This window comes from Sus scrofa, chromosome 3, assembly GCF_054392235.1.
Source record: "Sus scrofa isolate SSC_HxYL_T2T_F1_AM1 chromosome 3, Sscrofa_HxYL_maternal_Yorkshire_Landrace_v2.0, whole genome shotgun sequence".
In the NCBI taxonomy this organism is placed as follows: Eukaryota; Metazoa; Chordata; class Mammalia; order Artiodactyla; family Suidae; genus Sus; species Sus scrofa.
The window spans coordinates 63,615,384-63,639,523 of NC_139385.1; the positions used below are offsets into that span (position 1 = coordinate 63,615,384).

Consider the following 24,140-nt stretch of genomic DNA (forward strand, 5'->3'; position numbering starts at 1 on the left):
ACTTACAGTAGTTTGGCCCATTGTGCTGCAGATGATTTTTGAATTCAGCCAATTAGGCGGGGGTTGGGGGAACCACATATACTCTGACAGTCTGAATAATGGAGCATCTGAATAGGCCAGACGCCACAGGCCGCTGGCCCTTGTAACACAGCTCTGGCCGACCCACCCTTCAAACTGAACACATGGTGCGTTCAGAGCCAACCATCTGGAGCAGGAATTTTCAGCACCTCCAATCATTTTACATCCAGAGAGTAATAGGTCTGCCTGCTTCATGTTCTGGGCTGCTGGCTTAGTATCTGGTGACCGGTCTCCGGGTCTCTAAGGTGGATGGACTCCTTGGGTTCTGTGATCTATGCTTGGCTCCGACCCAGCCCACTCTGGCTGCAGCTGCATCACTCCTCCATCTGCTTGTTTCCTGCCTTTCTCCATGAGCAGCTGTTGGTGCTGTTTATCCCTCAATCCACCGCCATCGGCCCGCCAACCCCCAGGACATCTGGGATGCTCCTCGCTCTGGCCTCACCTTGACCTCAAGCTGTTCAACTCCAGCGGTTGCTGCTGCCCTGTTGGCCACCGGCTAGTCACTTCCTCCATGCCCCAGCATCCTGCTTCCCTTCCAACCCCCCTCACGGCTGCCTCCCAATCTCCTCTGCCCTTCTTCCCTCCTGCTCCTTTGGTGTGGATGCTTCTCCTCCTCCCAGGCTTATTGTCATCTCACCCACGCCCATGCTTTGGTTTCCACATCCTCACTGGCCACTCACAACCTCTCCCACCAGCCTCGATTTCCTCCTAAACCTGAGACTAAATTCCAAAAGGGGCTGAGCAGGTATCGGAGACACCGTAAGCAGAAGCAGTTATTTAGCTCTCAGCCTTCTTCTGTGGTCTGTAAGCCTAACCACGGCACTGTTATGTCCTGAGGCTCCATGGCAGAGGGGCTGACAGTCATTGTCATTTTCCCTTTCCTTGGCCCCTCTCCCATATGCCACAGCCAGTTTGTCCCTTCCGCCCTTCCTTATCCTCACTAGGCTGAACGCTCTGTGGCTCACTGAAAACAAAAGTGCTTCTAAAGCCAGACCTGAGCTCAATGTCAATGTTCCGTGTAGAACAGATTCACATACCTCTCAGAGTCAGTTTTCTCATCTTTAAAGTAAGAATAATAGTGATAACACAGGACTATTAAGGAGATTGTGTGAAAGCTAATTCCACTCTTTCAGCATCCATATGGCTGTTGTAGTTTGCCATGCCAGTGCCACTCTCCTCCTTAGAAGCATTTTTTTTTTTTTTTTTTTTTTTTTTTTTTTAGGACCACACCTGCAGTATATGGAAGTTCCCAGGCAAGGGAGTCCAATTGGAGCTGCAGCTGCCAGCCTACACCACAGCTCAAGGCAATGCCAGATCCTTAACCCACTGAGCGAGGCCAGGGACTGAACCCGCATCCTCATGGATACTAGTGGGGTCATTACTGCTGAGCTGCTGTTTTAAGGGAACTCCCTTAAAAGCATTTTGACTTGAGTTTTAAAGGGCAAATAGAACTTCAGAGTATTAAAGCTCAAATAGGACCTGTCAGTATCGTACAGAACTTTATCATATCAGAGCTAGGCACCTCTGTACCATTAAAGCATGTCCCTATCTTTCCAATCTCTTGTCTCATGTTGACACCCTCTCTGACTGTGTCTGAACCATGACACACCTTCCCTTGCTTTGCATGTGGAAACACACTGTGGCCACAGTTGCTCTGCAACGCTGCCACCATTTCTTTGCCTGCAGAACTCATTTTTTTTTAGACTCACTCCCATCTCTGTATTATTACAGCTCTATGCATTTGCCTCTGTTATAGCATTCTCCACACTGAGCATAATGGTTCAGGTTCCTTCTCTCTTTCTTCCCCGGGACCTCGTGTACTACACTGTGAGAACGTGAAACGCAGTAAGTGTGTCTTCCTGCCCTTAACATCATTTAGAAAATTAGGCATAGATTTGGCTAAACCAAAGAATATGAAATGACGTTTCATTGGGATAACTAGGAAATCTGACCTTAAAAAAAATCCGAGGCCTAAGTTCTAGATGGGTAGATATTCACATAATTTAGATTCTACTTTAAACCTACGAGAACTGCTAAAATTATCCTTTCTACCGAATAAAAAAATCTCCCTTAAAAGCTCTTAGCTTCTGTGCTACCACCCCCAAGGGCCATATTTTGTTGTTGTTGTTGTTGTTGCCACACCACACACAGGGCACATGGAAGTTCCTGGACCAGGGATGGAATCTGAGCCACAGCTGCAACCTATGCCACCGTTTCGGCAACAATGGATCCTTAACCCACTGTGCCGCAGCAGAAACTCCAAAAACCAGAATTTTTAAGATTTGGTCTCTCTTGGCATCACCAACACCATTATGTGGGCAAGCCCTGGAGTGGAAATGTCTACTGTTGGTTAAGTCACTAATTCCTATATCCTCTGAATAGTTGGATAAAACTCTGGTCTTCCTCCTGCTCCTCCTCAGTAAACTCTCCTGAAGCCATGTCATTAAGAAGTATGGCTGTATGGCTGTAGACTCAATCCAGAAGAAGATGAGTTCTGAAATGTGTGATGTGGAGAAAAGGGGCATCCTTATGTGGAAGGACCCTAGGGGTGGCCTTCCAGGGTAGCCTCCTCCGCAATGGAGGGGACTCTTCCCGAGGTCCCTGATGAGTCTCCAAGCTCCCTTTGCAGCTTCATGAAGCCAGTCCTCCGGCTGCTGAGCATCTCTTATCATTGGGAAACCTGTCCTGGTTTGAATCGTCAATCTGGCGTCTCTCACGTCCATCTATCCATTGTACTAGCTCCTTCTGAAACAACTGGACCAAGCCTGCTGCCTCCTCCACCTGGAAGCCCCCTATTTTCCAGGACTTCTGCCTGCCTCCTATAAGGCATGGCTCTCAGGCCCGCTGTCTTTCTGGCCCCCTTCCTCGGGAGTTTTTCTAGTTTATGCTCAGCTTCCACTGGAAGCTTCTGAGGTTCCCCATGTCACATGGATCCATCCTCAGTGCTGAACCCTCAGCATCCTTACTTGTCTCGCACTTGGTTGTGGCTCCACTGCCCACACACATCTTCAATTCCAGCCTTCAAATGATCCATCAGCTGCCAAGCGAAACACAGGAAAATGATTGCTGGTGAAACGTTTGCTCTAAAAGACACACAAGGAAAGTGAATACACCTTGGAAAACAAAGTGGCTTTGCTTTTCTGGAGTGTGCCCTCTTTTCTGTCACTCTGTTCATGTAACTGAAGCTTATAATGCCTTTCCCTGGTGATGCAACTTAGAGCCATGATTCAAATGATCTGTAGATAAGGTTTTTTTTTTTTTTTTTTTTTTTTTTTTTTTTTTTTTTTTTTTAGGGCCGCACTCACGGCATATGGAGGTTCCCAGACTAGGGGTCTAATCTGCGCTACAGCTGCCAGCGTACAACACAGCCACAGCAATGACAGATCTGAGCCGAGTCTGCAAACTACACCGCAGCTCATGGCAATACTGGATCTTTAACACACTGACTGAGGCCAGGAATTGAACCCGCCACCCCACAGTTCTGAGTCAGATTCATTTCCACTTCGCCACGAGGGGAACGCCGAGAAGATTTTTAATAAAACACATAACTTACAATGAATGCAAAGTGTCTGCTTTGTTTTGAACACTATTTTCTAGAATGATCTAGGAAATTACTCATTACTGAAATCATATGGATATGAAGCCTAAGAATTACTGTTCTTTTAATTCCATTGTGAAGGAAAATCAGTATCCAACTTACGCAGTTTCTGAAAATATAATTCTACAGATATGCTATTACAACAGTAACATATAACAACAAAATGTACCTATATGTCTCAGTTTTTATCCGATCATTTTGTCTCAGTATTTATGTTTTACCACCCAAGACAATTATACCACACTTGCTTTATCCAAATTGTTCAGAAGGATTTAGAAAAATACAGTCTCTTCAAAATTATGAATTAGTTTACAAGAATTTAAATTTGTAATCACTGAAGTTTATCATGGCTGCTAAAACTGCTTTTTGCAAAATAGAGAGAAAGCATCAAATTAATTCTGAAATAATTATGTACTTTCTACCAATAATTGTAACTTATTTAGGAAGAAAAATAAATAAGAAAGGGGTGAAATATCCAAGTTCTATTGTCTTAGGTATATTACCTAATTTCTTAAAGAACAGAGGAGATCAAGATAGAGACAAAACTCTCCAATCAGGTTACAGCATTACTTATTTAAAATTCTCACTCCCTATGCCCAAATGTCAAATCCTTTCAAATGACCTTGACAATTTTTCATTTGGGTTTCCTGGAACTAAAATGACTTCCTCAGGTGATTTTGGTGGTGAAATTCAGGGCTGATTTTGAAAGTCTTCATCAGTTTCTTGGCAGAAACCATGGTCAATTTCATCTTCACCTTTGTCAGAGTTGGATGTTTTCATGCCACCAGGCCATGTCTGCAGAAGCAGTGGAATTCTTTACCCCTCCCGTATTAAGAGTGAGGAAAGAGCAGATCCCATTCTAGAAGATCCCATTAGAACAATGCTTGTAGAAGCCAGTCGGGCAACTCTGAACGTCAGTCATCCCGATAGTTTTCTGAAGCATTGACACGACCAGGCTAGTCCCCAGTTTATATTAATACCAATCTAGATGCTGTTATGAAAGAATTTTGTGGATGCAGTTAAGGTACAGGGGTTCAGTTGTTTAAGCACAGGAGATGATCCTAGATAATCTGAGTGGGCCTGATGTGGTCATTTGAAAGGCCTGAAGCAGAAGAATATTCCACCTGTGCACAGCATTTGTTGCTCATGCTTGAGAGTTCCACTCTATACTTCTTCTTTCTTTTGCTTTTTTAGGGCCACACCTGTCGCATATGGAAGTTCCCAGGCAAGGGGTCCAATGGGACCTACAGCTGCCAGCCTGCACCACAGCCACAGCAATGCCAGATCTGAGCCGTGTCTGCAACCTACACCACAGCTTACGGCAACATCAGACCCTTAACCCACTGAGGGAGGCCAGGGATCGAACCTGCGTCCTCATGGATACTAGTCAGGCTCGATACTGCAGAGCGGCAGTCCACCTTTCTCGAAGGCCTGAACTATAGATTTTGGACCTGCCCAGCCAGTCCCCATAGGAGATGATGAGCCAATTCCTTGCAACAAAGCTCTTAGTATCTATCTCCTACTTGCTCTGCTTTCCTCATTGAACCCTGACAGAAACACTGCCAGCTTGGACCCAAAAAGGAAGAGAGAGGGAACAAAATGAAAGAAAGCTATTGGGCCCCCAATTCTGCAGGCAAGAAGAAGGCTGATCAAATGCATAGGCAGTTTGGCACCTGCTACCTTTTGTGAAAAAAAGGACCAATGACTCAGAGGGTGGAGGTGAGGACACAGAGGATGGAGCAAAGAATCCCAGAGGATTGTTCCAGGCCTGGAAACCAGACTTGGAAATGTGCTTGGGGATGGAAATGTGCTTGGGGATGGAAATGTGCGTAGGTCCAAAATCTATAGTTTTTTTCCCTTCCACACATCCCCCTTTTTTGAAAGGAAGTATCTACAGATGTCATCCTATGACTGTCCCCTGTATTTGGGGGGCAGATGACTTGTTTCTTGAGAGTCGGGGAGGAACTATATCTCATGACAGATGATACCCAGAGCCTCACCCATCCCTGACATAGATGCTTGAAGTGATGGGACTTGAAACTTTTCAACTGACAAGATTTAGGTGAGGTTTTGGTCTTTGAGTACATTCTCGAGTGGATTGAGACTTTGGAGATGCTGGGATAGAGTTACAATATTTTGCAAACAGAAGTCTTTAAAGGGCAGGCTGTGACAGGCAGAATAAATGGTCCCCAAAGATGTCCAGTTCCAAACCCCTGGGACCTGTGAACATGTTAGTTGACGTGCAAAGAGGAATTAGGATGGTGGACGAATTTAGGGTTGCTGTTCAGTTGACCTTATGATTGGGAGAATATCCTAAATTATCCACATGGGCCCAGTATAATCATCAAGAGGAAGATAGAAGGGTTAGTATCAGAGTAATGCAGCATGAGCAATCCCTGACTGATCCTTGCTGGCTGTGAAGACAGGAGGGGTCCATAAGGTGAGGAATGTCAGCAGCTTCTAGGGGCTGGAAGAGGCAAGAAAACACTCTTCCCTAGAATTTCCAGAAAGAAACACAGCCCTGCATCATATTTATTTATGTATTTATTTTGGCCGCACCCAAGGCATGAGGAAGTTCCCAGGCCAGGACCAAACCCATGCCACAGCAGTGACAATACTGGATCCTTAACCTCCTAGATCACCAGAGGGACTCCATGCAACAAACATCTTGATTTTATCCCAGTGAGACCCATTTTGAACTTACCTCCAGAACTATAAGATAATATCTGTGTAGTTCCTGCCATGGCATGGTGGGTTAAGAATCCCACAGTGGCTCCGCAGGTTCAGGACCTGACACTGTCGTTGTGAGGATTCAGGCTCGATCCCTGGCCTCACTCAGTGGGTTAAGGATCCAACATTGCCACAAGCTGCAGCAGAGGACTCAGATGAGGCTCAGATCCAGTGTTGCTCTGGCTGTGTTATAGGCAGGCAGATGTAGATGAGGCTCCAATTTGATCCCCACCCCCTCCAAAAAAAAAAAAAAGAATCCGAGCGCAGCAGCTCTAGTCACTGTGGAGGCATGAGATCGATCCCCGGCCCCACGCAGTGGGTTAAAAGGATCCGGCATTGCTCAGATTCAATCCCTGGCCCGGGAACTTCCATATGCCACAGTGTGACTATGAAATTAAAAATTAGAAAGATAATAACTGGGTTGTTTAAGCTGCTAAATTTGCCCTAATTTCCTACAGCAGAACTAAGGAAGTAATACAGTCACTCTTAGTAGAGCTGGAGAGAAAAGAGGCCCTGTCTAATGGCCTTACCGAAGCTCCATAGCACTCCCAAGGATGACACAGAGGGAATATCTTATTGTTATGACAAAGAGAGAACTTACACGGGTGTGAAGCTCTTCGTTGATAGATTCTTTTTTATTGGTCTTTCTAACATCCAGGTATCTGACCAGAGGGCCAATTGTGATTCCCTAGACATTAAATAACAAAATAGAGGTTTTTATTATCAGTATAGAGAGCAAATCTATTAGAACTTCCAATTTTTATTTCTGTTTTGCTAGTTCCTACAGGATAATTGCTTCATTGCTTACTCGAGTTCCTCTTTAATTCTTTAAATTCTGCAATAAAAATAGGCCTTATCAGAGTTCCCGTCATGGCTCAGTGGTTAACAAATCTGACTAGCATTCATGAAGATGAAGGTTCAATCCCTGGCCTCAATCAGTGGGTTAAAGATCCAGTGTTGCTGTGAGCTGTAGTGTGGGTTGCAGATGCAGCTCAGATCCTGCGTTGCTGTGGCTGTGGCTGTAGCTGTGGCGTAGGCTGGCAGCTACGGCTACTGTTTGACCCCTAGCCTGGAAACCTCCTCATCTTAAAATAACATCTCATTAGTTTGCTAAGAGATAAACTTCAGCCAAAATAAAAAACAATTTAGTATTAACTGCAATCTCATTTTCATCCATATACTATGTAGGCATTATCCTTCACCTGTACCCAGGATTAATATGTTTTATTAATTAAAAGGCAGCCAAATCTAAAGGTTACAGGATGACAAAAATCATGACCTAGAAATAGATGGGCATTTAGTTTGGGTGTTGAGCCACGTCTGAAAATCAGATAAAGCATCCCTTTCTTGGAATTATATTAATTTCCTTTTTTTTTTTTTTTTTTTGTCTTTTATCTTTTTGTTGTTGTTGTTGCTATTTCTTGGGCCGCTCCCGCGGCATATGGAGGTTCCCAGGCTAGGGGTCGAATCGGAGCTGTAGCCACCGGCCTACGCCAGAGCCACAGCAACGTGGGATCCGAGCCGCGTCTGCAACCTACACCACAGCTCACAGCAACGCCGGATCGTTACCCCACTGAGCAAGGGCAGTGGTCGGATTCGTTAACCACTGCGCCACGACAGGAACTCCGAATTATATTAATTTCATACACAATCCTGAGAAGAATCTATTTATTTCAAATATAAAAGAAATCTACCAACCTGAATAAATAGAGTAAAATATATAACTACTAGGGTGGCAGTGACAAACATTTTCTTCCTAGGAAAGAGAGACAGAGGAAGCAAAAACGCAAGTGAAAAACTTCCAGCTCCTCGGACACCACTGTAGAAAATTATGCACTGGTCCTTGATGGAGAAGGGGAAAGTCCGAAACTGGTTACTGACATAGAAGAGAGTAAACACGCCTAGAAGGGGGGAAATATGTGTTAGAGCTGAAGGTCATGGATGAGGAGAAATACAGCAGCGCTAGCTGAACCCAAGTCCTGCATGTGTGCCATCAAAACAAGGCCACCTAATGCCATCACACTCATGATTGTCCGTCCCAAATAGCTTACAAAATTTTGCACTTCTTGGCTAGTTGTGTGATGGCAGGGCTTCACCTGTGAAGTCTTTTCTGGTAGCGGCCCAGTGTGTTAAGAGTAATAAATTTTTACACCCTTTCTTTTTAGGGCTGCCCCTGCAGCATATGGAAGTTCCCAGATTAGGAGTTGAATCAGAGCTGAAGCTGCTGGCCTACACCACAGCCACAGCCACACCAGATCCAACTCGGGTCTGTGACCTACACCATAGCTCACAGCAATGCCAGATCCTTAACCCACTGAGCAAGTCGAGGGATCGAACCTACAGCCTCATGGATCCTAGTCAGGTTTGTTACTGCTGAGCCACAAGGAAACTCCCTCTTTTTTTTTTTTTTTTTTTGGATACTCTTGATATAAGAAATGGCACACATTTTCTAGTCTATTTTTAGAAACTTTGCTCTGTCTTTCAAAACTAAGAAAAGTAAGGGTATTACTTGGGGTGTAGAAACACTTTTAGCAGCTCACTCTCACTGGGTCATCAGAGAAGGTGTGTGATTTTATAGGTGAGAGAAGCCCTTGCAATGCCTGGGGTCTGTGCAGGGCGAGGGTCTCTGCTGGTTGGTTTGGTTCTTCTTAAGGTTCAATGCAAACAAGAAAGGGAGTTGACAAGGTGCCCAAGGGGGGCTTCTGGCTGTCAGCAACTGGAAGGTGGGAGAGTTGGTTGAAAACACGTACTGGAGCTCCTGTTGTGGCACAGTGGAAATGAATCTGACTAGTACCCATGAGGACGCAGGTTCGATCCCTGGCTTCACTCAGTGGATTAAGGACCCAGTGTTGCTGTGGCTGTGGTGTAGGCTGGTAGCTGCAGCTCTTATTCAGCACTGGGAACTTCCATATGCTGTGGGTGTGGCCCTAAAAAGAAAAAAAAAATTAAGAAAAAGAAAGATAACATGGAGGTGTTTTGTGCCACATTGGTTTCCCATCCCCAAGTGGCCTGCATGGTTGAGCTGCCACCATTGCAGTGCTTCCTGGTGAGAAAGGTCCCTTCACTAAAGCTCTACGTGAAGGAGAGATTACCCTGCAGAACAATAAGCTCTCAATACCCTCACGGGACTTCTAATGCCACAAATGTCACGGCAAGCATCCTGTGCTAAGAGGGACACTGGTGGTACAGGAGACAGTAGAATTTAATTTTTCTTCATTTTGTTTTGTTGTCACAGCTCCTCCACAGGCTCATCATGGGACCTCAGGCAGGCTGGTCATTGGGACCTCTTCATGTACCCAGTCTCCTCGCCTGCTCTCTGGAGGTAGTGACGGTATTTACCTCGGTAGGTGGAGGGAAGGTTTAATAAATGTCATAGCTATAAATAACACAAAGCACGACCTTATATGTTCCAAGCCTTCCTGACTGTGGACTATTCTTAGCTCTGGTGAGTCAGGCTGGGAGTAGGAGAGCTGGGAGTAGGAGAGCTGGACTCTGATGCCTGGCTCTGTCCTTCACTGTGATGTGGCCAAGTCATTCCTTGGGGACTGTTCCATCATCACCCTGGGATAGAAAGTGGAGGAGCTGGATGGATGGTCACCAAGGGGCAACCATGCTGAGCATTAATCTCCCAGATGGTTTCCATTCTCGTTGGATGGGCCGAAGCTCTGAGGTGATACTTCTCTTGACATTAATTCTACGCCCCTGGAGATCCCTGCAGTACTAGAGCTGAAAGAGACTCAAGAACATTGTCCACACCCACTGTTTAGTGGTTGGGAAGAAGACTTGGAGTAGTTAACCATCTGCCCAAAGTCAAATAGCTAGTTAGTAATAATGAGAGGACTTGATAGGAAATGATAATTGTATATCACAGAATCTTTAATTCTTTTCTCTCCTGGAGACCCAAAAGGCACATACACTCAGAGTTAATTTTATGATTTTTTTTTTTTATGGAAGGAAAATTGGGGTTTTATGTACTATGCAACTTCAAGACAAGTCAGGCAAGAACCGACTGTGCCCACCTCTGCAAATATACAGCTACTCCGGAGTGCCCAGCTCAGCCCCGCTAGAAGCCCTCACAGTTAAAGCAAGGGTTTAACTAAATGGAATGGGGAGGGAGGCTTGGGGCAAAGAAACCGAGGCAGGGCCCTCTGGGGCTGGAAGGAGGAGCAGCAGGATCTCCTGGTAGCTTGTTTTTGGGCGTTCTCCCTCTCCTGCCCCCTATTCCTGCAAAACTCTAACTGCTGGCCTGGCTAGGGGCAGGAGGGGTGGGGGTGGAGGGAGGGGGTACTGATGGCGCCTCGATTTTATGAATATTTTTAATGTTTCTCTATTCTTGTTATTCTTTCTGAGGTCCTAAAGACCGTTTTAAACTTAGAACGGATATGTTCAAGTTGAGTTCTCAGCCATTTCTCCTAATTTCTCTTTGAGTAATTGGCATGGACAGACTGATGAAAGTCATGTAAAAAGAAATATTGGTCATGCTTCAAATATTGATCAAAATCATTTACAAATATAATCCTTTCTAATTAAAAGGTAATCATATCTTGTTTAGTACTGAGTGTTCTTTTCAGTTCCAGAAACATAAATGTACAAGATAAATCACAAGCTACTAGTCAAGATATCTCATGTTGTTAAATTAGGCATATTTTATATGGGGGATAATAGTTATATTGTGGAGCTGTCCTCACTAATTAATACTAAGCACTTTTCAAAACTATAGATTCACTTCCTTTGTTTCTATATGTCTCCCTCAGCCTTTGACTAAAGTCACCTCTATTATTTAGGAGACTCATTTCTTTTTTTTCTTTTTCTTTTCTTTCTTTATTTTTTTTTTGCTTTTTAGGGCCACACCTGCAGCATATCGAGGTTCCAAGGCTAGGGGTCAAGTCAGAACTACAGCTGCCAGCCTATGCCACAGAAATAGCCATGTGGGATTTTACACCACAGCTCATGGCAACGCCGGATCCTTAACCCACTGAGCAAAGCCAGGAATCAAACCTATATCCTCAGGAATACCAGTGGGGTTCGTTAACCACTGATGCACAACAGGAACTCCTAGGAAATAAATTTCTAACAGAACTCGCCTTACACAGGCTATAGTTTTTGAGATCTCACTTTTCCCACAACAAAAGTGTAAAAGAAAGCCCACCTATATCTGATCTAAAGTGCAAGCATCTACAAACCAGGAAAGAAGTGAAGAGTGAGAGATAAATGTGCTGAATTATATGTAAATGTTTAGATGTGGAAGTGCTTCCATTAAAAAATGTGCCTCCATTCCAGCCTTGCCTCAGCGAAGAAACATATCAGCCAGTAATTATTTTGAACTGACTGAGGAAGCAAACAGGGAACATTCCTGGTCACCACAAGGTGCAAAATCCCCCTAACCAGTAAAACCAGTTATCATCACCTCATAGCTTATGCTTTAACCTTGCAGGAAGGAATAAGAAAAAAATAAAAAAAGAAGCAGGTAGGACTCTGCAGTCCCTGCTGTGTCTTACTGATGGCCCTCCAGATCTGGCAGAAGGCCAGGGTGAAGCAGATGAAGGCCCAGTGCCACTCATGGTTCTTTCCCACGGTGGACACGCCCATGAAGATGAAGATGAGGGTCTCGCTGACGCTGCTCAGCATCTTCATGAAATACTTGATGGTGGTGTAGGATGTCTGGGACACGTTTTCTTCCACATACTTTTTCATGGTCACCGCACAGGCTGTGATTCTGCAAAAGAACCAGAGTCTCAGAGAGAAGCCACAAGACCCTCCCTCCACCTTCAGTGACCCTTCCTCGTGGGGATGGTGCAGATACACAAATCTGCTTTGATCCAGAGAGACATCTTCTCCATTCCCCTCTCTGGTCACAGATTGCTCCCAGTTTTCTTTCTTCCTTTCCTGGCTCCCCCTAAAGGGTCTGCACAAGTGGAGGATGGTGGGGCAGGTGGCATGCTTTCCACACAACAAGAAGGTGCACAGTTCATGCAGGAACCGGAAGCAGGGCTGTTTCTATCTTGCCCTCTCCGTCAAGAACTTGGTGAGCCCTACTTCTTACTTGCCTTACATCAGAATAAATCCAGTGAGGTTACCTAGAAAGACTAATTCAGCACAGACCCTTGTACTGCAATGTTTCCTACAAAAAGTTAGTGAGAAGTTCTTCATTTAAAGTGTTTTGTTCTACGAGTTCCTGTTGTGGCTCAGTGGGGTTAAGCACCCGACTGGTATCCACGGAGGAGTAGGGTTCAATCCCTGGCCTCACTCGGTGGGTTAAGGAAACACATTGCTGTGAGCTGTGGTGTCGGTCGCAGATGCAGCTCTGATTTGACCCCTAGCCTGGGAACTTCCATACCCCACAGGTGCAGCCCTGAAAAGATCCCGCCCCCCCAAAAAATGTGTTTTGTTCTAGAGCTACTTAGCAAGTCTGGAAGGAAAACACAGGGCCTTTGCCTTGTCTTAGTAGTTGACTCACTTTTAAGGAGGGGAAAGGATGCGTGCCTAGACTTTCTGCCACTGTATTTAATCAACACACATTTTTTCTATAAATAAATAAAATCCCGCCCAAGTAGTTGGGTATGAGAATACTGTCATAAAGAAAGCAACATGATTAGCTATAATAAGCAGCATTCCAAGATCTACAAGAGGATAAACATTTCAAAAATATTTTCACTAAGAAGAAAAAACACCTGCATTTCTGGTCTTATCCCATCTCTCCAGTTTCATTAGACACTGAGCCATCCTGGAACTGTCATGTGAGTTGAAGGAAATAGCAGAAGGCAGAGCCCAGGAATGACAGTAGCTCATGGCATACCTCCCTTTAACTTCAAAATAATGCATTTTTCAAGGAAAAAGAAATAAGGACTGAGGAGAGATTTTCCCCTCGGCCTTCCCCTGGCTCTGCCCTGCACCAGCATTTCTGAGCATAATAAATTGACCTTATAATGGCTACGCTGTCCTCAGGCAAATCACTGGAACAGAGGACATGCAAAGTACTGGAAGGAACATTTGTTTGGCAAAGGACCCAAATCAGAGTTTACCAAAAACCACCGAATCCTGCAACACTTTTGAGGATTAGAGTTACAAGTCAGGCCTTTCCCTGATGCTGGTCCACAATGCGGGGTCTGAACTTCTCTTTGATTGATTGGATGAGAATTGGCCCTGGGCTTGTACTCACGCCAGGATGCCAGATAGATAGAGTGTCTCCGCCACTAAGTAGGACAAGTAGCTGAACATGAAGACAATGAGGGGTTCAATCGCAGAGATGTTCTGGGTGAAACGTGTGATAAACGCGGAAATGAATCCAAAAATGACACCGAAAAACACTCCCCCGAGCCCCACAAAAATGAATCGGGCACATCCAGCCAAAATGTCCACAGGCTCTATGTCTTCAAATTTATGCATCTTTGTGAAGGCAATTAAGATATTATATAAGACCTAGAAAAAGACAAAACAAAAGAAAATTAACATGAATTAGAAATGAGACAATTTACACACAGATTCTTAACTTGGTATCTCATTAAATAATGCACCACAATAAATTACATGGCAAGAAGGATGAACCCGGCAGCCTGAGTTTTATTATTTATTTATTTATTTTTTGTCTGTTTTAGGCCCGCACCCAAGGCATATGGAGGTTCCCAGGCTAGGGGTCCAATCAGAGCTGTAGCTGCCAACCTACACCACAGTCACAGCAACGCAGTATCCAAGCCTTGTCTACAACCTACACCACTGAGCAAGGCCAGGGATCAAACCTGTGTCCTCATGAATGCTAGTCAGATTCGTTTCCTCTGAGCCAGGACAGGAACTCCAGCCTGACTTTTAGATGCGTTCCGAATAATTCAAATGTGTTCAGTTTCCCTGAGTAAGAAGCGTACTATTCACGGCTTTCAATCACTGAGCATCTGCGATGTGCCAGTCTCTTTGTTAAGCTCTCTGTGTGTCATTATCAATTGATGTCCTCTGGCTCCCACTGCACCCTTCCCAACAGCCTCCGTAATAAACACGGAAATTCCTTTATTTCTCCTTTAAAGTGAGCACATGTTAACCTGTGTCTGTAGAGGGCGCTGAGGAGGCACTGCAGAGGGAAGGGGCTTCCTGCAACTTCAGTGGGAGGGCTGAGAGGCAGCAGGAGGCTGTGAGGACTTCCTGTGGAACCTGCCAGGGCTGGAAGGGCTGCCCAAGATCCCTCGGCAAATTGACAGCCTCTGCTTGATCCATGACCTGTTCACAGACCTCTTGACACAGAACACAAAGCCCCAGCCTGGCCCTGGTGCAGCCACTTCTGTGGCCAGGGGTCCCTCTGTGACCCTGGCCATGCAGCCTGCTCCTCTCCAGACCCTCTGCCCCTTGTTGAGCCCAGGCCTTCGGTGGCCCAGCTCACCTTCTCCAGCGACTTGGAAACCGGTTCCAAGTTTGTCCTTCGAGGGTCACCTGTCAGCAATAAGTACACTATTTCTTTATTATAGTTAATAATTTTTTTTCTTTTTTAGGGCCACACCTGTGGCATAGGGAAGTTCCGGCCTAGGGGTTGAATCAGACCTGCAGCTGCCGGGTGACATCACAGCCACAGCCAGAGCAACGGGGGATTCTAGCTGTGTCTGTGACCTACACCACAGCTCACAGTAACACTGTTTCCTTAACCCACTAATGGGGGCCAGGGATTGAACCTACATCCTCATGGATACTAATCAGATTTGTAACCCACTGAGGCATGATGGGAACTCCTATAGTTAGCAGTTTTGGTGCTAAAGTTTCTCTGTTTAACTTACGGTGTGGTTTCTCTTTCTTGACTGAACCCACCTGCATGCCTCCTATAGGCATCATCTCAGTGGAACTCTCCGCACAACTCTAGTCCCTGTGATGCAGACTCCCCATTTTCCGACTAGTTCTCTGCTTCTTTTCACAGTTTTAAGAAGCCATAATGATCTGTTTATCACTACTTCAGGTCACTTGGTAACCCAGAGTTTGGACTGAACTTGTGACAAGTGGCAGCTGCCACATGGTTAATGAGATGCATAAACAGGTGAAGTGAGATGTGGGCAGGAGACCTTTGAGACTGTCAGGCTCTGAAGGGTTCTGCTAAACCACAGCACATGCCTATCAGCCTTTGCCTAAACCAAGAAAACAGGAGAGCAGGAGCAGAAGCTGAAACTCAAGGAAATTTTGTGAATGAGTATATTCCGTGTCCCGAAGAACCACAGGGGTCCTGTGGCCACTCTGGCACCAGCATTGGTTCCCTCCCCTCTCACTCTGCTCTTACCTCCCCTCTGGGCATCACCCCCACTCTGCCTCCTGCTCCACTCTGACCTTTCTATTCCTAATTCATCTTTCCTCATGGAGATGCTCAGTGGCCCCTCTGTTCTTCAGGATGCCTGGCAGGCTTTGGATCATGCCTTTGGCTTTGGCTTCACCCCCAGGGCTTACCCAGACTGCTAGCTGCCTTGAGTTCATGCTGACACCTGCACCCTGCAGACAGACATGGCCATTTCTTCCCCAGTCCCCTTCCCAGTTCTGGCCCCTCCAGGTCTGCTCAGGGCATGGCCTCTGCTGACTCCCTGTGACGTCACCTTTGTGATTAAATATTTGCTGTTTCCCAGACTCACAAACATGGAAAGCAGACTTGTGGTTGCCAAGGGGGAGGGGGAAGAAGATGCAAACTGCTACATTTAGAATGGATAAGCAACGAGATGCTGCTGTGTAGCACAGGGAACCATATCCAATCTCCTAGATAGATGGAAGAAAATATGAGAAAAAGAATGTATGTATACATACATATATATAGATCTACATGTGTGTGTGTGTGACTGGGTCACTTTGCTGTACAGCAGAAATTGGCACAACAATGTAAATCAATTATACTTTAATAAGAAATTAATCTTTAACATGTTAAAAAAAAAAGACTGCTATTTCCCCACAGAGAAGTTGGCAATGAACCATTGCCTGTGAACTCTTCCTATGTTGCTATATCTTGTTCATGTTCATGATCATAAGCACTCAGGGTGCATTTAAAACAAAGACCCCTTCAGAGTTCCTGTCGTGGCTCAGTGGTTAACAAATCCGACTAGGAACCACAGGTTGAGGGTTCGATCCCCGGCCTTGTTTGTGGTTTGGGGATCCAGCGTTGCCCTGAGTTGTGATGTAGGTCGCAGACACGGCTCGGATCTGGCATTGCTGTGGCTGTGGTATAGGCCGGCAGCTACAGCTCCGATTGGACCCCTGGCCTGGGAACCTCCATATGCCACCGAAGCGGCCCTAGAAAAGGCAAAAATAAATAAATAAATAAATAATAAATAAAAAAATAAAACAAAGACCCCTTCGTTTCATTTGCTCTCTTTAGTGATGGAAGCAGAACCAGCGAGCCTATGAGCATCAATGATCTACCTATCTATGTACCTATTTTCTATCGCCTACCTATCTATCTATGTATCTATTATCTATCTTTCTATCTATCCATCTATCTATCCATCCATCAAACTACCTACCTATCTACCTATACCTACCTGGTGTCTTTCATCTACCTCTCCATCTGTGGTAGTGGGAAGCCTCAATCTCCAACTGCAGTGGGTGAAACAGCAATCTTCTGCTGCACCTTGATTTTCATGTGCTGCTGCCATCCACCAAGGACCTGGGTGGCAGGGACACTAAGGCAGGTCCACTCCTGGAAGGTGTGGGACTCCTCTGATGGGGTCCTGAACCTGAGGACTCCTGATGGGCTTGATAAACTGTCTTAGAAAGGCACCCAAGTTTCCCTCCATCCTACTCCTCCCCCTGGGGTCACTGCTCCCCCCTTTCCCTCAACCCCCTCTCCATTTTCTCTCACAAGAGTGTCCCCTATAAATGTCTCACACATCTAATGCCTTCTGTGCATCTGATCCATGGACGACCCGGACAATATCTATCCGCCTGATTGTGTATCAGTCGTATTTTCCAAAACTGTTATTATACTGGTCTATTTTATTTAAGCAAAGCGAAGCCATCCTCCAAGAAAACCTTGGCCAAGTGTTTGAAAGAAAATTGTGACTGATGGTTTCAAGACGAATCCAAAAGAAACTCAGGGGATACATCTCAACTCAGTGAGTTTGTTGAGCTCAATGTCACCTTCTGCCTGACCTTGGAGCAACTCACAAATGGATCTTAGAAGCCTTGGGTGCTGTACCTTTGGAGTTGTGCTCAAGTTCCAGGGAGTGGGACTAAGATGAGCCAGATGCCACACAAAACCCCCAAAGGGCAGGTGTGGATGAGTTTAATTAGGACCTGGGAATTTATTTGACTCTCAAGCCCAGAGGAAACTCAGGGAATATGATTGAGACTCCAAGATTTGCATGTTGTCACCACAAACAAAAAGTTTTGCATAGATCTCTAGATTATAAGTAGCCACTCTGTCTCGGAAAGTCCCTGTCCACCAGGAAGAGCCCCTGGCAGTTTCAGAGGCTAAAGTGGTACATCAAATTAAGACTACATCTATAGACACGATCCATTGGCTACATGAAAAAACAATTCTTATTTTTCAAATGACATGGCTTTGGATGTCATTACAGTTGTGAAAGATTTTCTTTGGATTTATTTCAAATCACAACCATCATGTGTGTGCCTTTTTTACAGACTGGAAAGGAAAACTCAGCCAATGCTAAACCTCAAATATGCCCATGCCACTAATAGAAAACAAGATAGATTCACCCTCTTCACTGACTGTGGGATATTACATATACAGTGTTGTTAATATATATTATTATATTATTATAATTATAATTATATTATTATATATTATACATCTGTGTATATACACACACAGTATATGTTAATATATATTATTATATAATTAATATCTATTATTAGATAGTATACATTATATTATTAATTATATAATAATATATATTAACATATATTGTGTATTATAATATATATCTATTATTAGATAGTATATATTATGTGTATATATATATATAGTATATAGTATATACATATAGTCCTTTCCCCCAGTATCTGGTTCCTAAAAACCTTGTTATTTCCTAAGTGATAAGGATGAGAGGAGCATCTTTGCTCATTTGTAAGGAACCCTTTTCAACCACACTTGAGTTCACGCTAATTAGAAGTTGCCTGGGTCCCAGGTAGCTTCTGGAGGTGGAATGGTTACCAAAGGAACCAACTATGGGATTAAAGGGCTGTAACTTTCATTCCCACTCTCGAACCTCAGGGGAGGGGAAAAGGGCTAGAGATTGATTTCAATAACCAATGGCCAAGAATTTAATCAGTCCTGCCAACAGGGTTCAGAACGCTTCCAGTTTGTTGCTGGGAGGGTAGAACACCTGAAGAAGGCACAGAAGTGCTGCACATTTCCCCACACACCTTGCCCTAGGCATCCCCTTCATTTGGCTGTTCCTGAGTTGCATCCTTTCCTATGAGCTGGGTAGAAAACGGAACTGCTTTCCTGAAGAGAAAAAGCAGTCTGTGAGTCATCCTAGCAAATGATCAAACCCGAGGAGGGGTTTGCGGGAAATCCCAACTTTACAGCCAGCCAGTCAGAAGTATGGGAGGCCCAGTCTTGCAATAGGTGTGTGCAGTGTAGGCAGTCTGTGGGACTGAGCCCTTAATTCCTGGGCAGGGGTGGGGGGTTGTGCTAATTCCGGGGAGTTAGAATCGGAATGGAATTAAATCATAGAACATCAAGTTGGTAACTGGAGAGATCTAGATGGTATGGGGAAAAACACCCACTCTTTTGGTGTCAGAAGTGATTAAAAAACAAACAAACAAACAAAAAAACACCACAACAGTTCAGAGAAGTCTCAGGAAATGATCCTTTTCTGTTTCCCTTAACAAGCTCACCAACCTCCCAAGATCACGGTACCTGTAACCCTTTATGGGTCCACTGTAAAAGTTTTCAAAGCCTTTCAACACACAGAATAATGACAAAAGACAGCAGCCCACCAACCAGGGCTCAGCAGAGGTGGAGATTTCAAATGCACTGGTATTTTTTCTTTATCAATTTTATTGAGGAACGGTTCATATAAGATGTAATGATTTCTGTAAGATAATTCAATGAATGAATTCTGGCCATTGCATATACCCATAAAATACACCAATAAAATAATCTAGAACAATTCTACAAACCCAGAAACTCTCTTCATTTCTTTTTTAAAGTCCATCCTCCCTCTAACCCTGACACCAGGAAAACAGTCTTTCATTGTTGTCACCACAGATTAATTTTTATTTTATACAAATTGAATGATAAAGTGTGGCTCTTGCATCTGGCTTCCTTTTTTTTTTTTTTTTTTTTTTTTTTTTTTTTTTTTTTTTGCCTTTCTATGGCTGCACCTGAGGCATATGGAGGTTCCAAGGCTAGAGGTCGAGCTGGAGCTGGAGCTGCCAGCCTACATCACAGCCACAGCAATGCAGGATCTGAGCCGAGTCTGTAACCTACACCACAGCTCATGGCAACACCAGATCCTTAACCCACTGAGCAAGGCCAGGGATCAAACCTGCATCCTCATGGATACTAGTTGGGTTGCTTACCCCTGAGCCACAATGAGAACTCCTGGCTTCTTTAATTTAGCTGTAGTCACAGGGATAGTGGTCCTTTTGATCTTTTGATCACTCTTTTTTTTCTCTTTTCTTTTTTTTGTGTGTGTGTGTATTTTTGTCTTTTTAGGTTGCACCCACGGCATATGGAGGTTCCCAGGCTAGGAGTTGAATTGGAGCTGTAGCTGCTGACCTACACGACAGCCACAGCAACACAGGATCCAAGCCACATCTGTGACCTATACCATGGCTCATGGCTAAGCCGGATCCTTAACTCTGAGCAAGGCTAGGGATCGAACTAGTTGGGCTCATTAACACTGAGGCACGACAGAAAATCCTAACCACTCCTTTTGATTACTGAGTAGTATTCCACTATACAACTAAAGCACAATCTGTCCTTCCATTCAGCTGTTCCAGGACATTTGTTCTTTGCTTCCACCCACCGCCCGGGCTTTGCTCTTGGAACATTGCTATTAAGTACACTCCTGTACAAGCCTTTTGCACAGACTGTGTTTTCATTTCTCTTGGATATGTAGCAGTGGAACAGCAGGGCAGCACAGTAGATACAAGTTACAAATGTAAGAAACTACTGTCTTAGTCTATACAGGCTGCTATGACCAAACACCATAGACTAGGTGGCTTATAAACAACAAAATCTTATCTCTCATGATTCTGATGGCTGGTATGTCCAAAATCAAGGGACTGGCAGACTCAGAGTTGAGCGAGAGCCCATTTCTTAGCTGTGTTCTCATGAGGTGAAAGCAGCGAGGGAGCTCTCTGGGGTCTCCTTTATGAGGGCGCTAGTTGCATTCATGAGGGCTCCACCCTCACGATCTAATCATCACCCAAAGGCAGCACCGCTATATACCAGCACACTGGGGAGTAGATTTCACCATATGAATGGCAAGGGGGCACAGACTTCAGTCAACAGCAACCAGCAAACTGTTTTCCAAAGTGACTGAATCATCTTCCATTTCTACCAGAACTGTATGCGATTTCCAGTTGTTCCACATTCTGTCAACTCCAGCTACTCCAATGGGCATGCATAGTAGTATTTCATCCATGATTTTAACTGACATGTCCCTGGTTACTAAAAATGTTGAGCATATTTTTTAAGCTTATTAACCACTTATATATCATCCTTCCCACCCCCCACCCCCTTTTATGGCTACACTTGCAGCATATGGAAGTTCCTGGGCCAAGGGTGCAATCTGAGCTCCAGCTGCCTGCCTACACCACAGCCACAGCAACACCACATATGAGCTGCATCTACAACCTATGCTGCAGCTTGAGGCTTTGCTGGATCCTTAACCCAATGATTGAACCTGCAACCTCACAGAAACGTTGGGTCCTTAACCTGGTGAGCCACAACAGAAACTCTCTCTATATACATATGCCATCTTTTATGATAGATCTGTTTATATATTTTATTCTTTTTTGAATTTCATTTTTGATTTATAGGGGTTTTTTTAGATGTGCTGGATGTCTTTTATACATGCATGTTGAATACTTTCACCCCATCTGTGGCTTGCTTTTGGTTTACTTTACAGCATATTTTGAAAAGCAATTTTTTTCCTTTCAATAAGAACCAATTTACCACCTTTTTCCTTTTGTTGTTTGTGCTTTTTTCTGTCCTTTGCCTACTCTAACATCATAAAGATTTGTCTCCTATGTTTTCTTCCAGGAGATTTATATTCTTAGCTTTTACATATAGTCTATAAAACATTTTGTGGTAATTTTTGAATTTGGTTTGAGGTAAGGGGTAATTTGCATATTTTCCCACAAGGAAATCCAGTTATTTCAGCTCCATTGAACTGCCTTGGTTCTTTTGCCAAAAATTGACTGACCATATGTATAAATCTGTTTCAGACTCTATTCTGTTCCACAATATCATATCTATTTCTAATCAATATTGTAACTTTTGTTTCCTTTTTTTATGGCCACACCCACAGCATATGGAAGTTCCCAGGGCAGGGACTGAATCTGAGCCACAGCTGTGACCTACAGTGCAACGCCTGATCTTTTAACCTACTGCACCAGGCTAGGGATTGAACCCTCGCCTCCATAGGATTCTTAACCCACTGCACCATGGCAGGAACTTCAAGTAATTTTGCTTCTTTACTGTAATTACTGTGATCTTAAAGCAAGTCTTCAAATGTCTTCTATCCTTGAGCTTTAAAAAAATTGCCTTATGTATTCTATGTTATCTCCAACCAGATTTTGGGATCAGATTGTCAATGTGATTTCTACCAAAAAAAAAAAGATCTCCTGAGATTTTGGGAATTTACTGAATCTACAGATAGATGGATTGGGAGAAAAACTGACCTCTTAACAAAATTGAGTCTTCTGTTAACAAACATGATATTATTTAGGTCTTTTAATTCCTATCAGCAATGTTCCATAGTATTTGGTGAAATGGTCTTGCACAACACACAACTTTGTTGATCTTTTTTCTAAGTACTTTTTTTTTTTTTGCACTTATGGCATGCAGAAATTCCCAGGCCAAGTATCAAACCCACACCAGAGCAGTAATCAGAGCCACAGCAGTGACACACTAGGTCCTTAACCCCCTTAGCCAACAGGGAACTCCCTAAGTACTTTTGTTTTGACAGTACTTATAAATGGAATTTTAACATTTCCTTTTGCCACTAGTATTGAAAGGTGTTTGCCCCTAATATATTAAAGTGCTATTGACTTTTGTATATTAACCTTATAGCCTACAACCTTGTTAACTTTACTTATTAATTCTAGTAGTTGTCTTATAGATTTTCTTAGGATTTTCTACAGTAACCATCATGTCATCCACAAATAGAGACATATATACTATTTCCTTGGTGATCTTAAATTTATGCTTTTTTCTGCTTGCCTAATAAATAGGAATATTTAGAGCGATGTGTTGCCTTACTCCTGATCTTAGAAGGGTTTGATATTTAACCCTGAAATATGATGTTAGCTGTAGGTGTTTCATAAATACCCTTTATCAGGCTGAAGAAATTTCTTATGTTTCTTGCTAGGGATTTTTATCATAAATGGGTGTTGAATTTTATCAAATGGCTTTCTGCATCTATTGTCACAATCATTTATCCCACTTATATGGAGAATTGCATTTACAGATTTTTCCCAATGTTAAAGAAACTTGTACTTCTGGGATATAACTTACATGGTCATGACTTATTGTCCTTTCATATATTGTTGAATTTTATTTGCTAATGTTTTAAGTATATTTTAGTCTATATTCATGATAAATATTGGTCTGTATTTTTTTTTTTTTTTTTGGCTGTATATTTACCTGCTTTGGGTATCAGGGTAAAGCTGGCCTCAAATGTGAGTTGGAAAATGATCACTCCTATTTTTGAAAGGGTTTATGAAGAAAAAGTGTTGATTCTTCCTTAAGATACAAATAAGGTGTCTTATCTCTTAGAATTTGTTGTTTTATTTGTCATTTATTAGGTTTACCATTGCTTTGCTTTTACTTTATATTTACCTTGCTCTACTTTTTCTAGTTTTTTCGGACAGAACCTATGCAATTGATTTTAGAACTTTAAACTCTTTACTATAGGCACTTAAAGCTATAAATTCTCCTCTAATACATTTTAATTGCACCCCATGAATTTTGATATGTTGTATTTTCATGATCATTTGTTACATGTATTTTATAATATCCCTTATAATTTCTTGTTTGGATCATGGATTATATAGGAGTGTGCTATTTAAATCACTGTATTGAGATATTCCTAGATATCTTGATGCAATTTATTTTTAATTCTGTTGTGGGCAGAGAACATACCCTGGTAGCAAGACTTCCACATTTATTGAGGCTTCTTTTATGGTCAAATATGTGGTCAGTTTTGGAGAACATGGTGTATGACATACTTGAAAGGAATGTATGATTTATAGTCAATGCACACAGTGTTTTATAAATACTAATTAGGATGGGGTGATTGATAGTGTTGAGTTCCTCAATGTCTTGCTAATATTTTGCCTACTTGTTCTAGCATTTTCTAAAATAAAGGTATTAAAACTCCTGCTGGGATTGTGGAAATGTCATTTCCTTACTTTAAATTTGTCAATTGTTGCTTCAAGGCCCTATTATTGGATGCATACACACGTGTACATGTTAGGTGTTCTTGACGAACTGACTTTTTTTTTGTTATTATGAAACATCCCTCTTTATCTTTGTAAATTTTTCTACCTTTATGTCTATTTTAACTGACATTAATACAGCCACACCAGC

General features: G+C 43.3%; 1 protein-coding gene across 3 annotated transcripts in view; it reads right to left on the reverse strand.

The window, feature by feature from the left end:
* SLC9A4 (solute carrier family 9 member A4) overlaps positions 1-24,140 on the reverse strand; it is a 63,030-nt gene that overhangs the window by 17,886 nt on the left and 21,004 nt on the right. For all 3 annotated transcript variants that reach the window (XR_014839647.1, XM_003354711.4, XM_085016090.1), the window contains 5 exons: positions 13,566-13,825; positions 11,905-12,122; positions 8,105-8,307; positions 7,008-7,094; positions 3,045-3,115 (listed from right to left, as the gene is read on the reverse strand). Coding sequence is in view for 2 of the 3 variants with exons in the window: in XM_003354711.4 (XP_003354759.1) it covers positions 3,045-3,115; positions 7,008-7,094; positions 8,105-8,307; positions 11,905-12,122; positions 13,566-13,825 (839 nt within the window). In the remaining variant the exon portion in view is untranslated. The remainder of the gene's footprint in view (positions 1-3,044; positions 3,116-7,007; positions 7,095-8,104; positions 8,308-11,904; positions 12,123-13,565; positions 13,826-24,140) is intronic.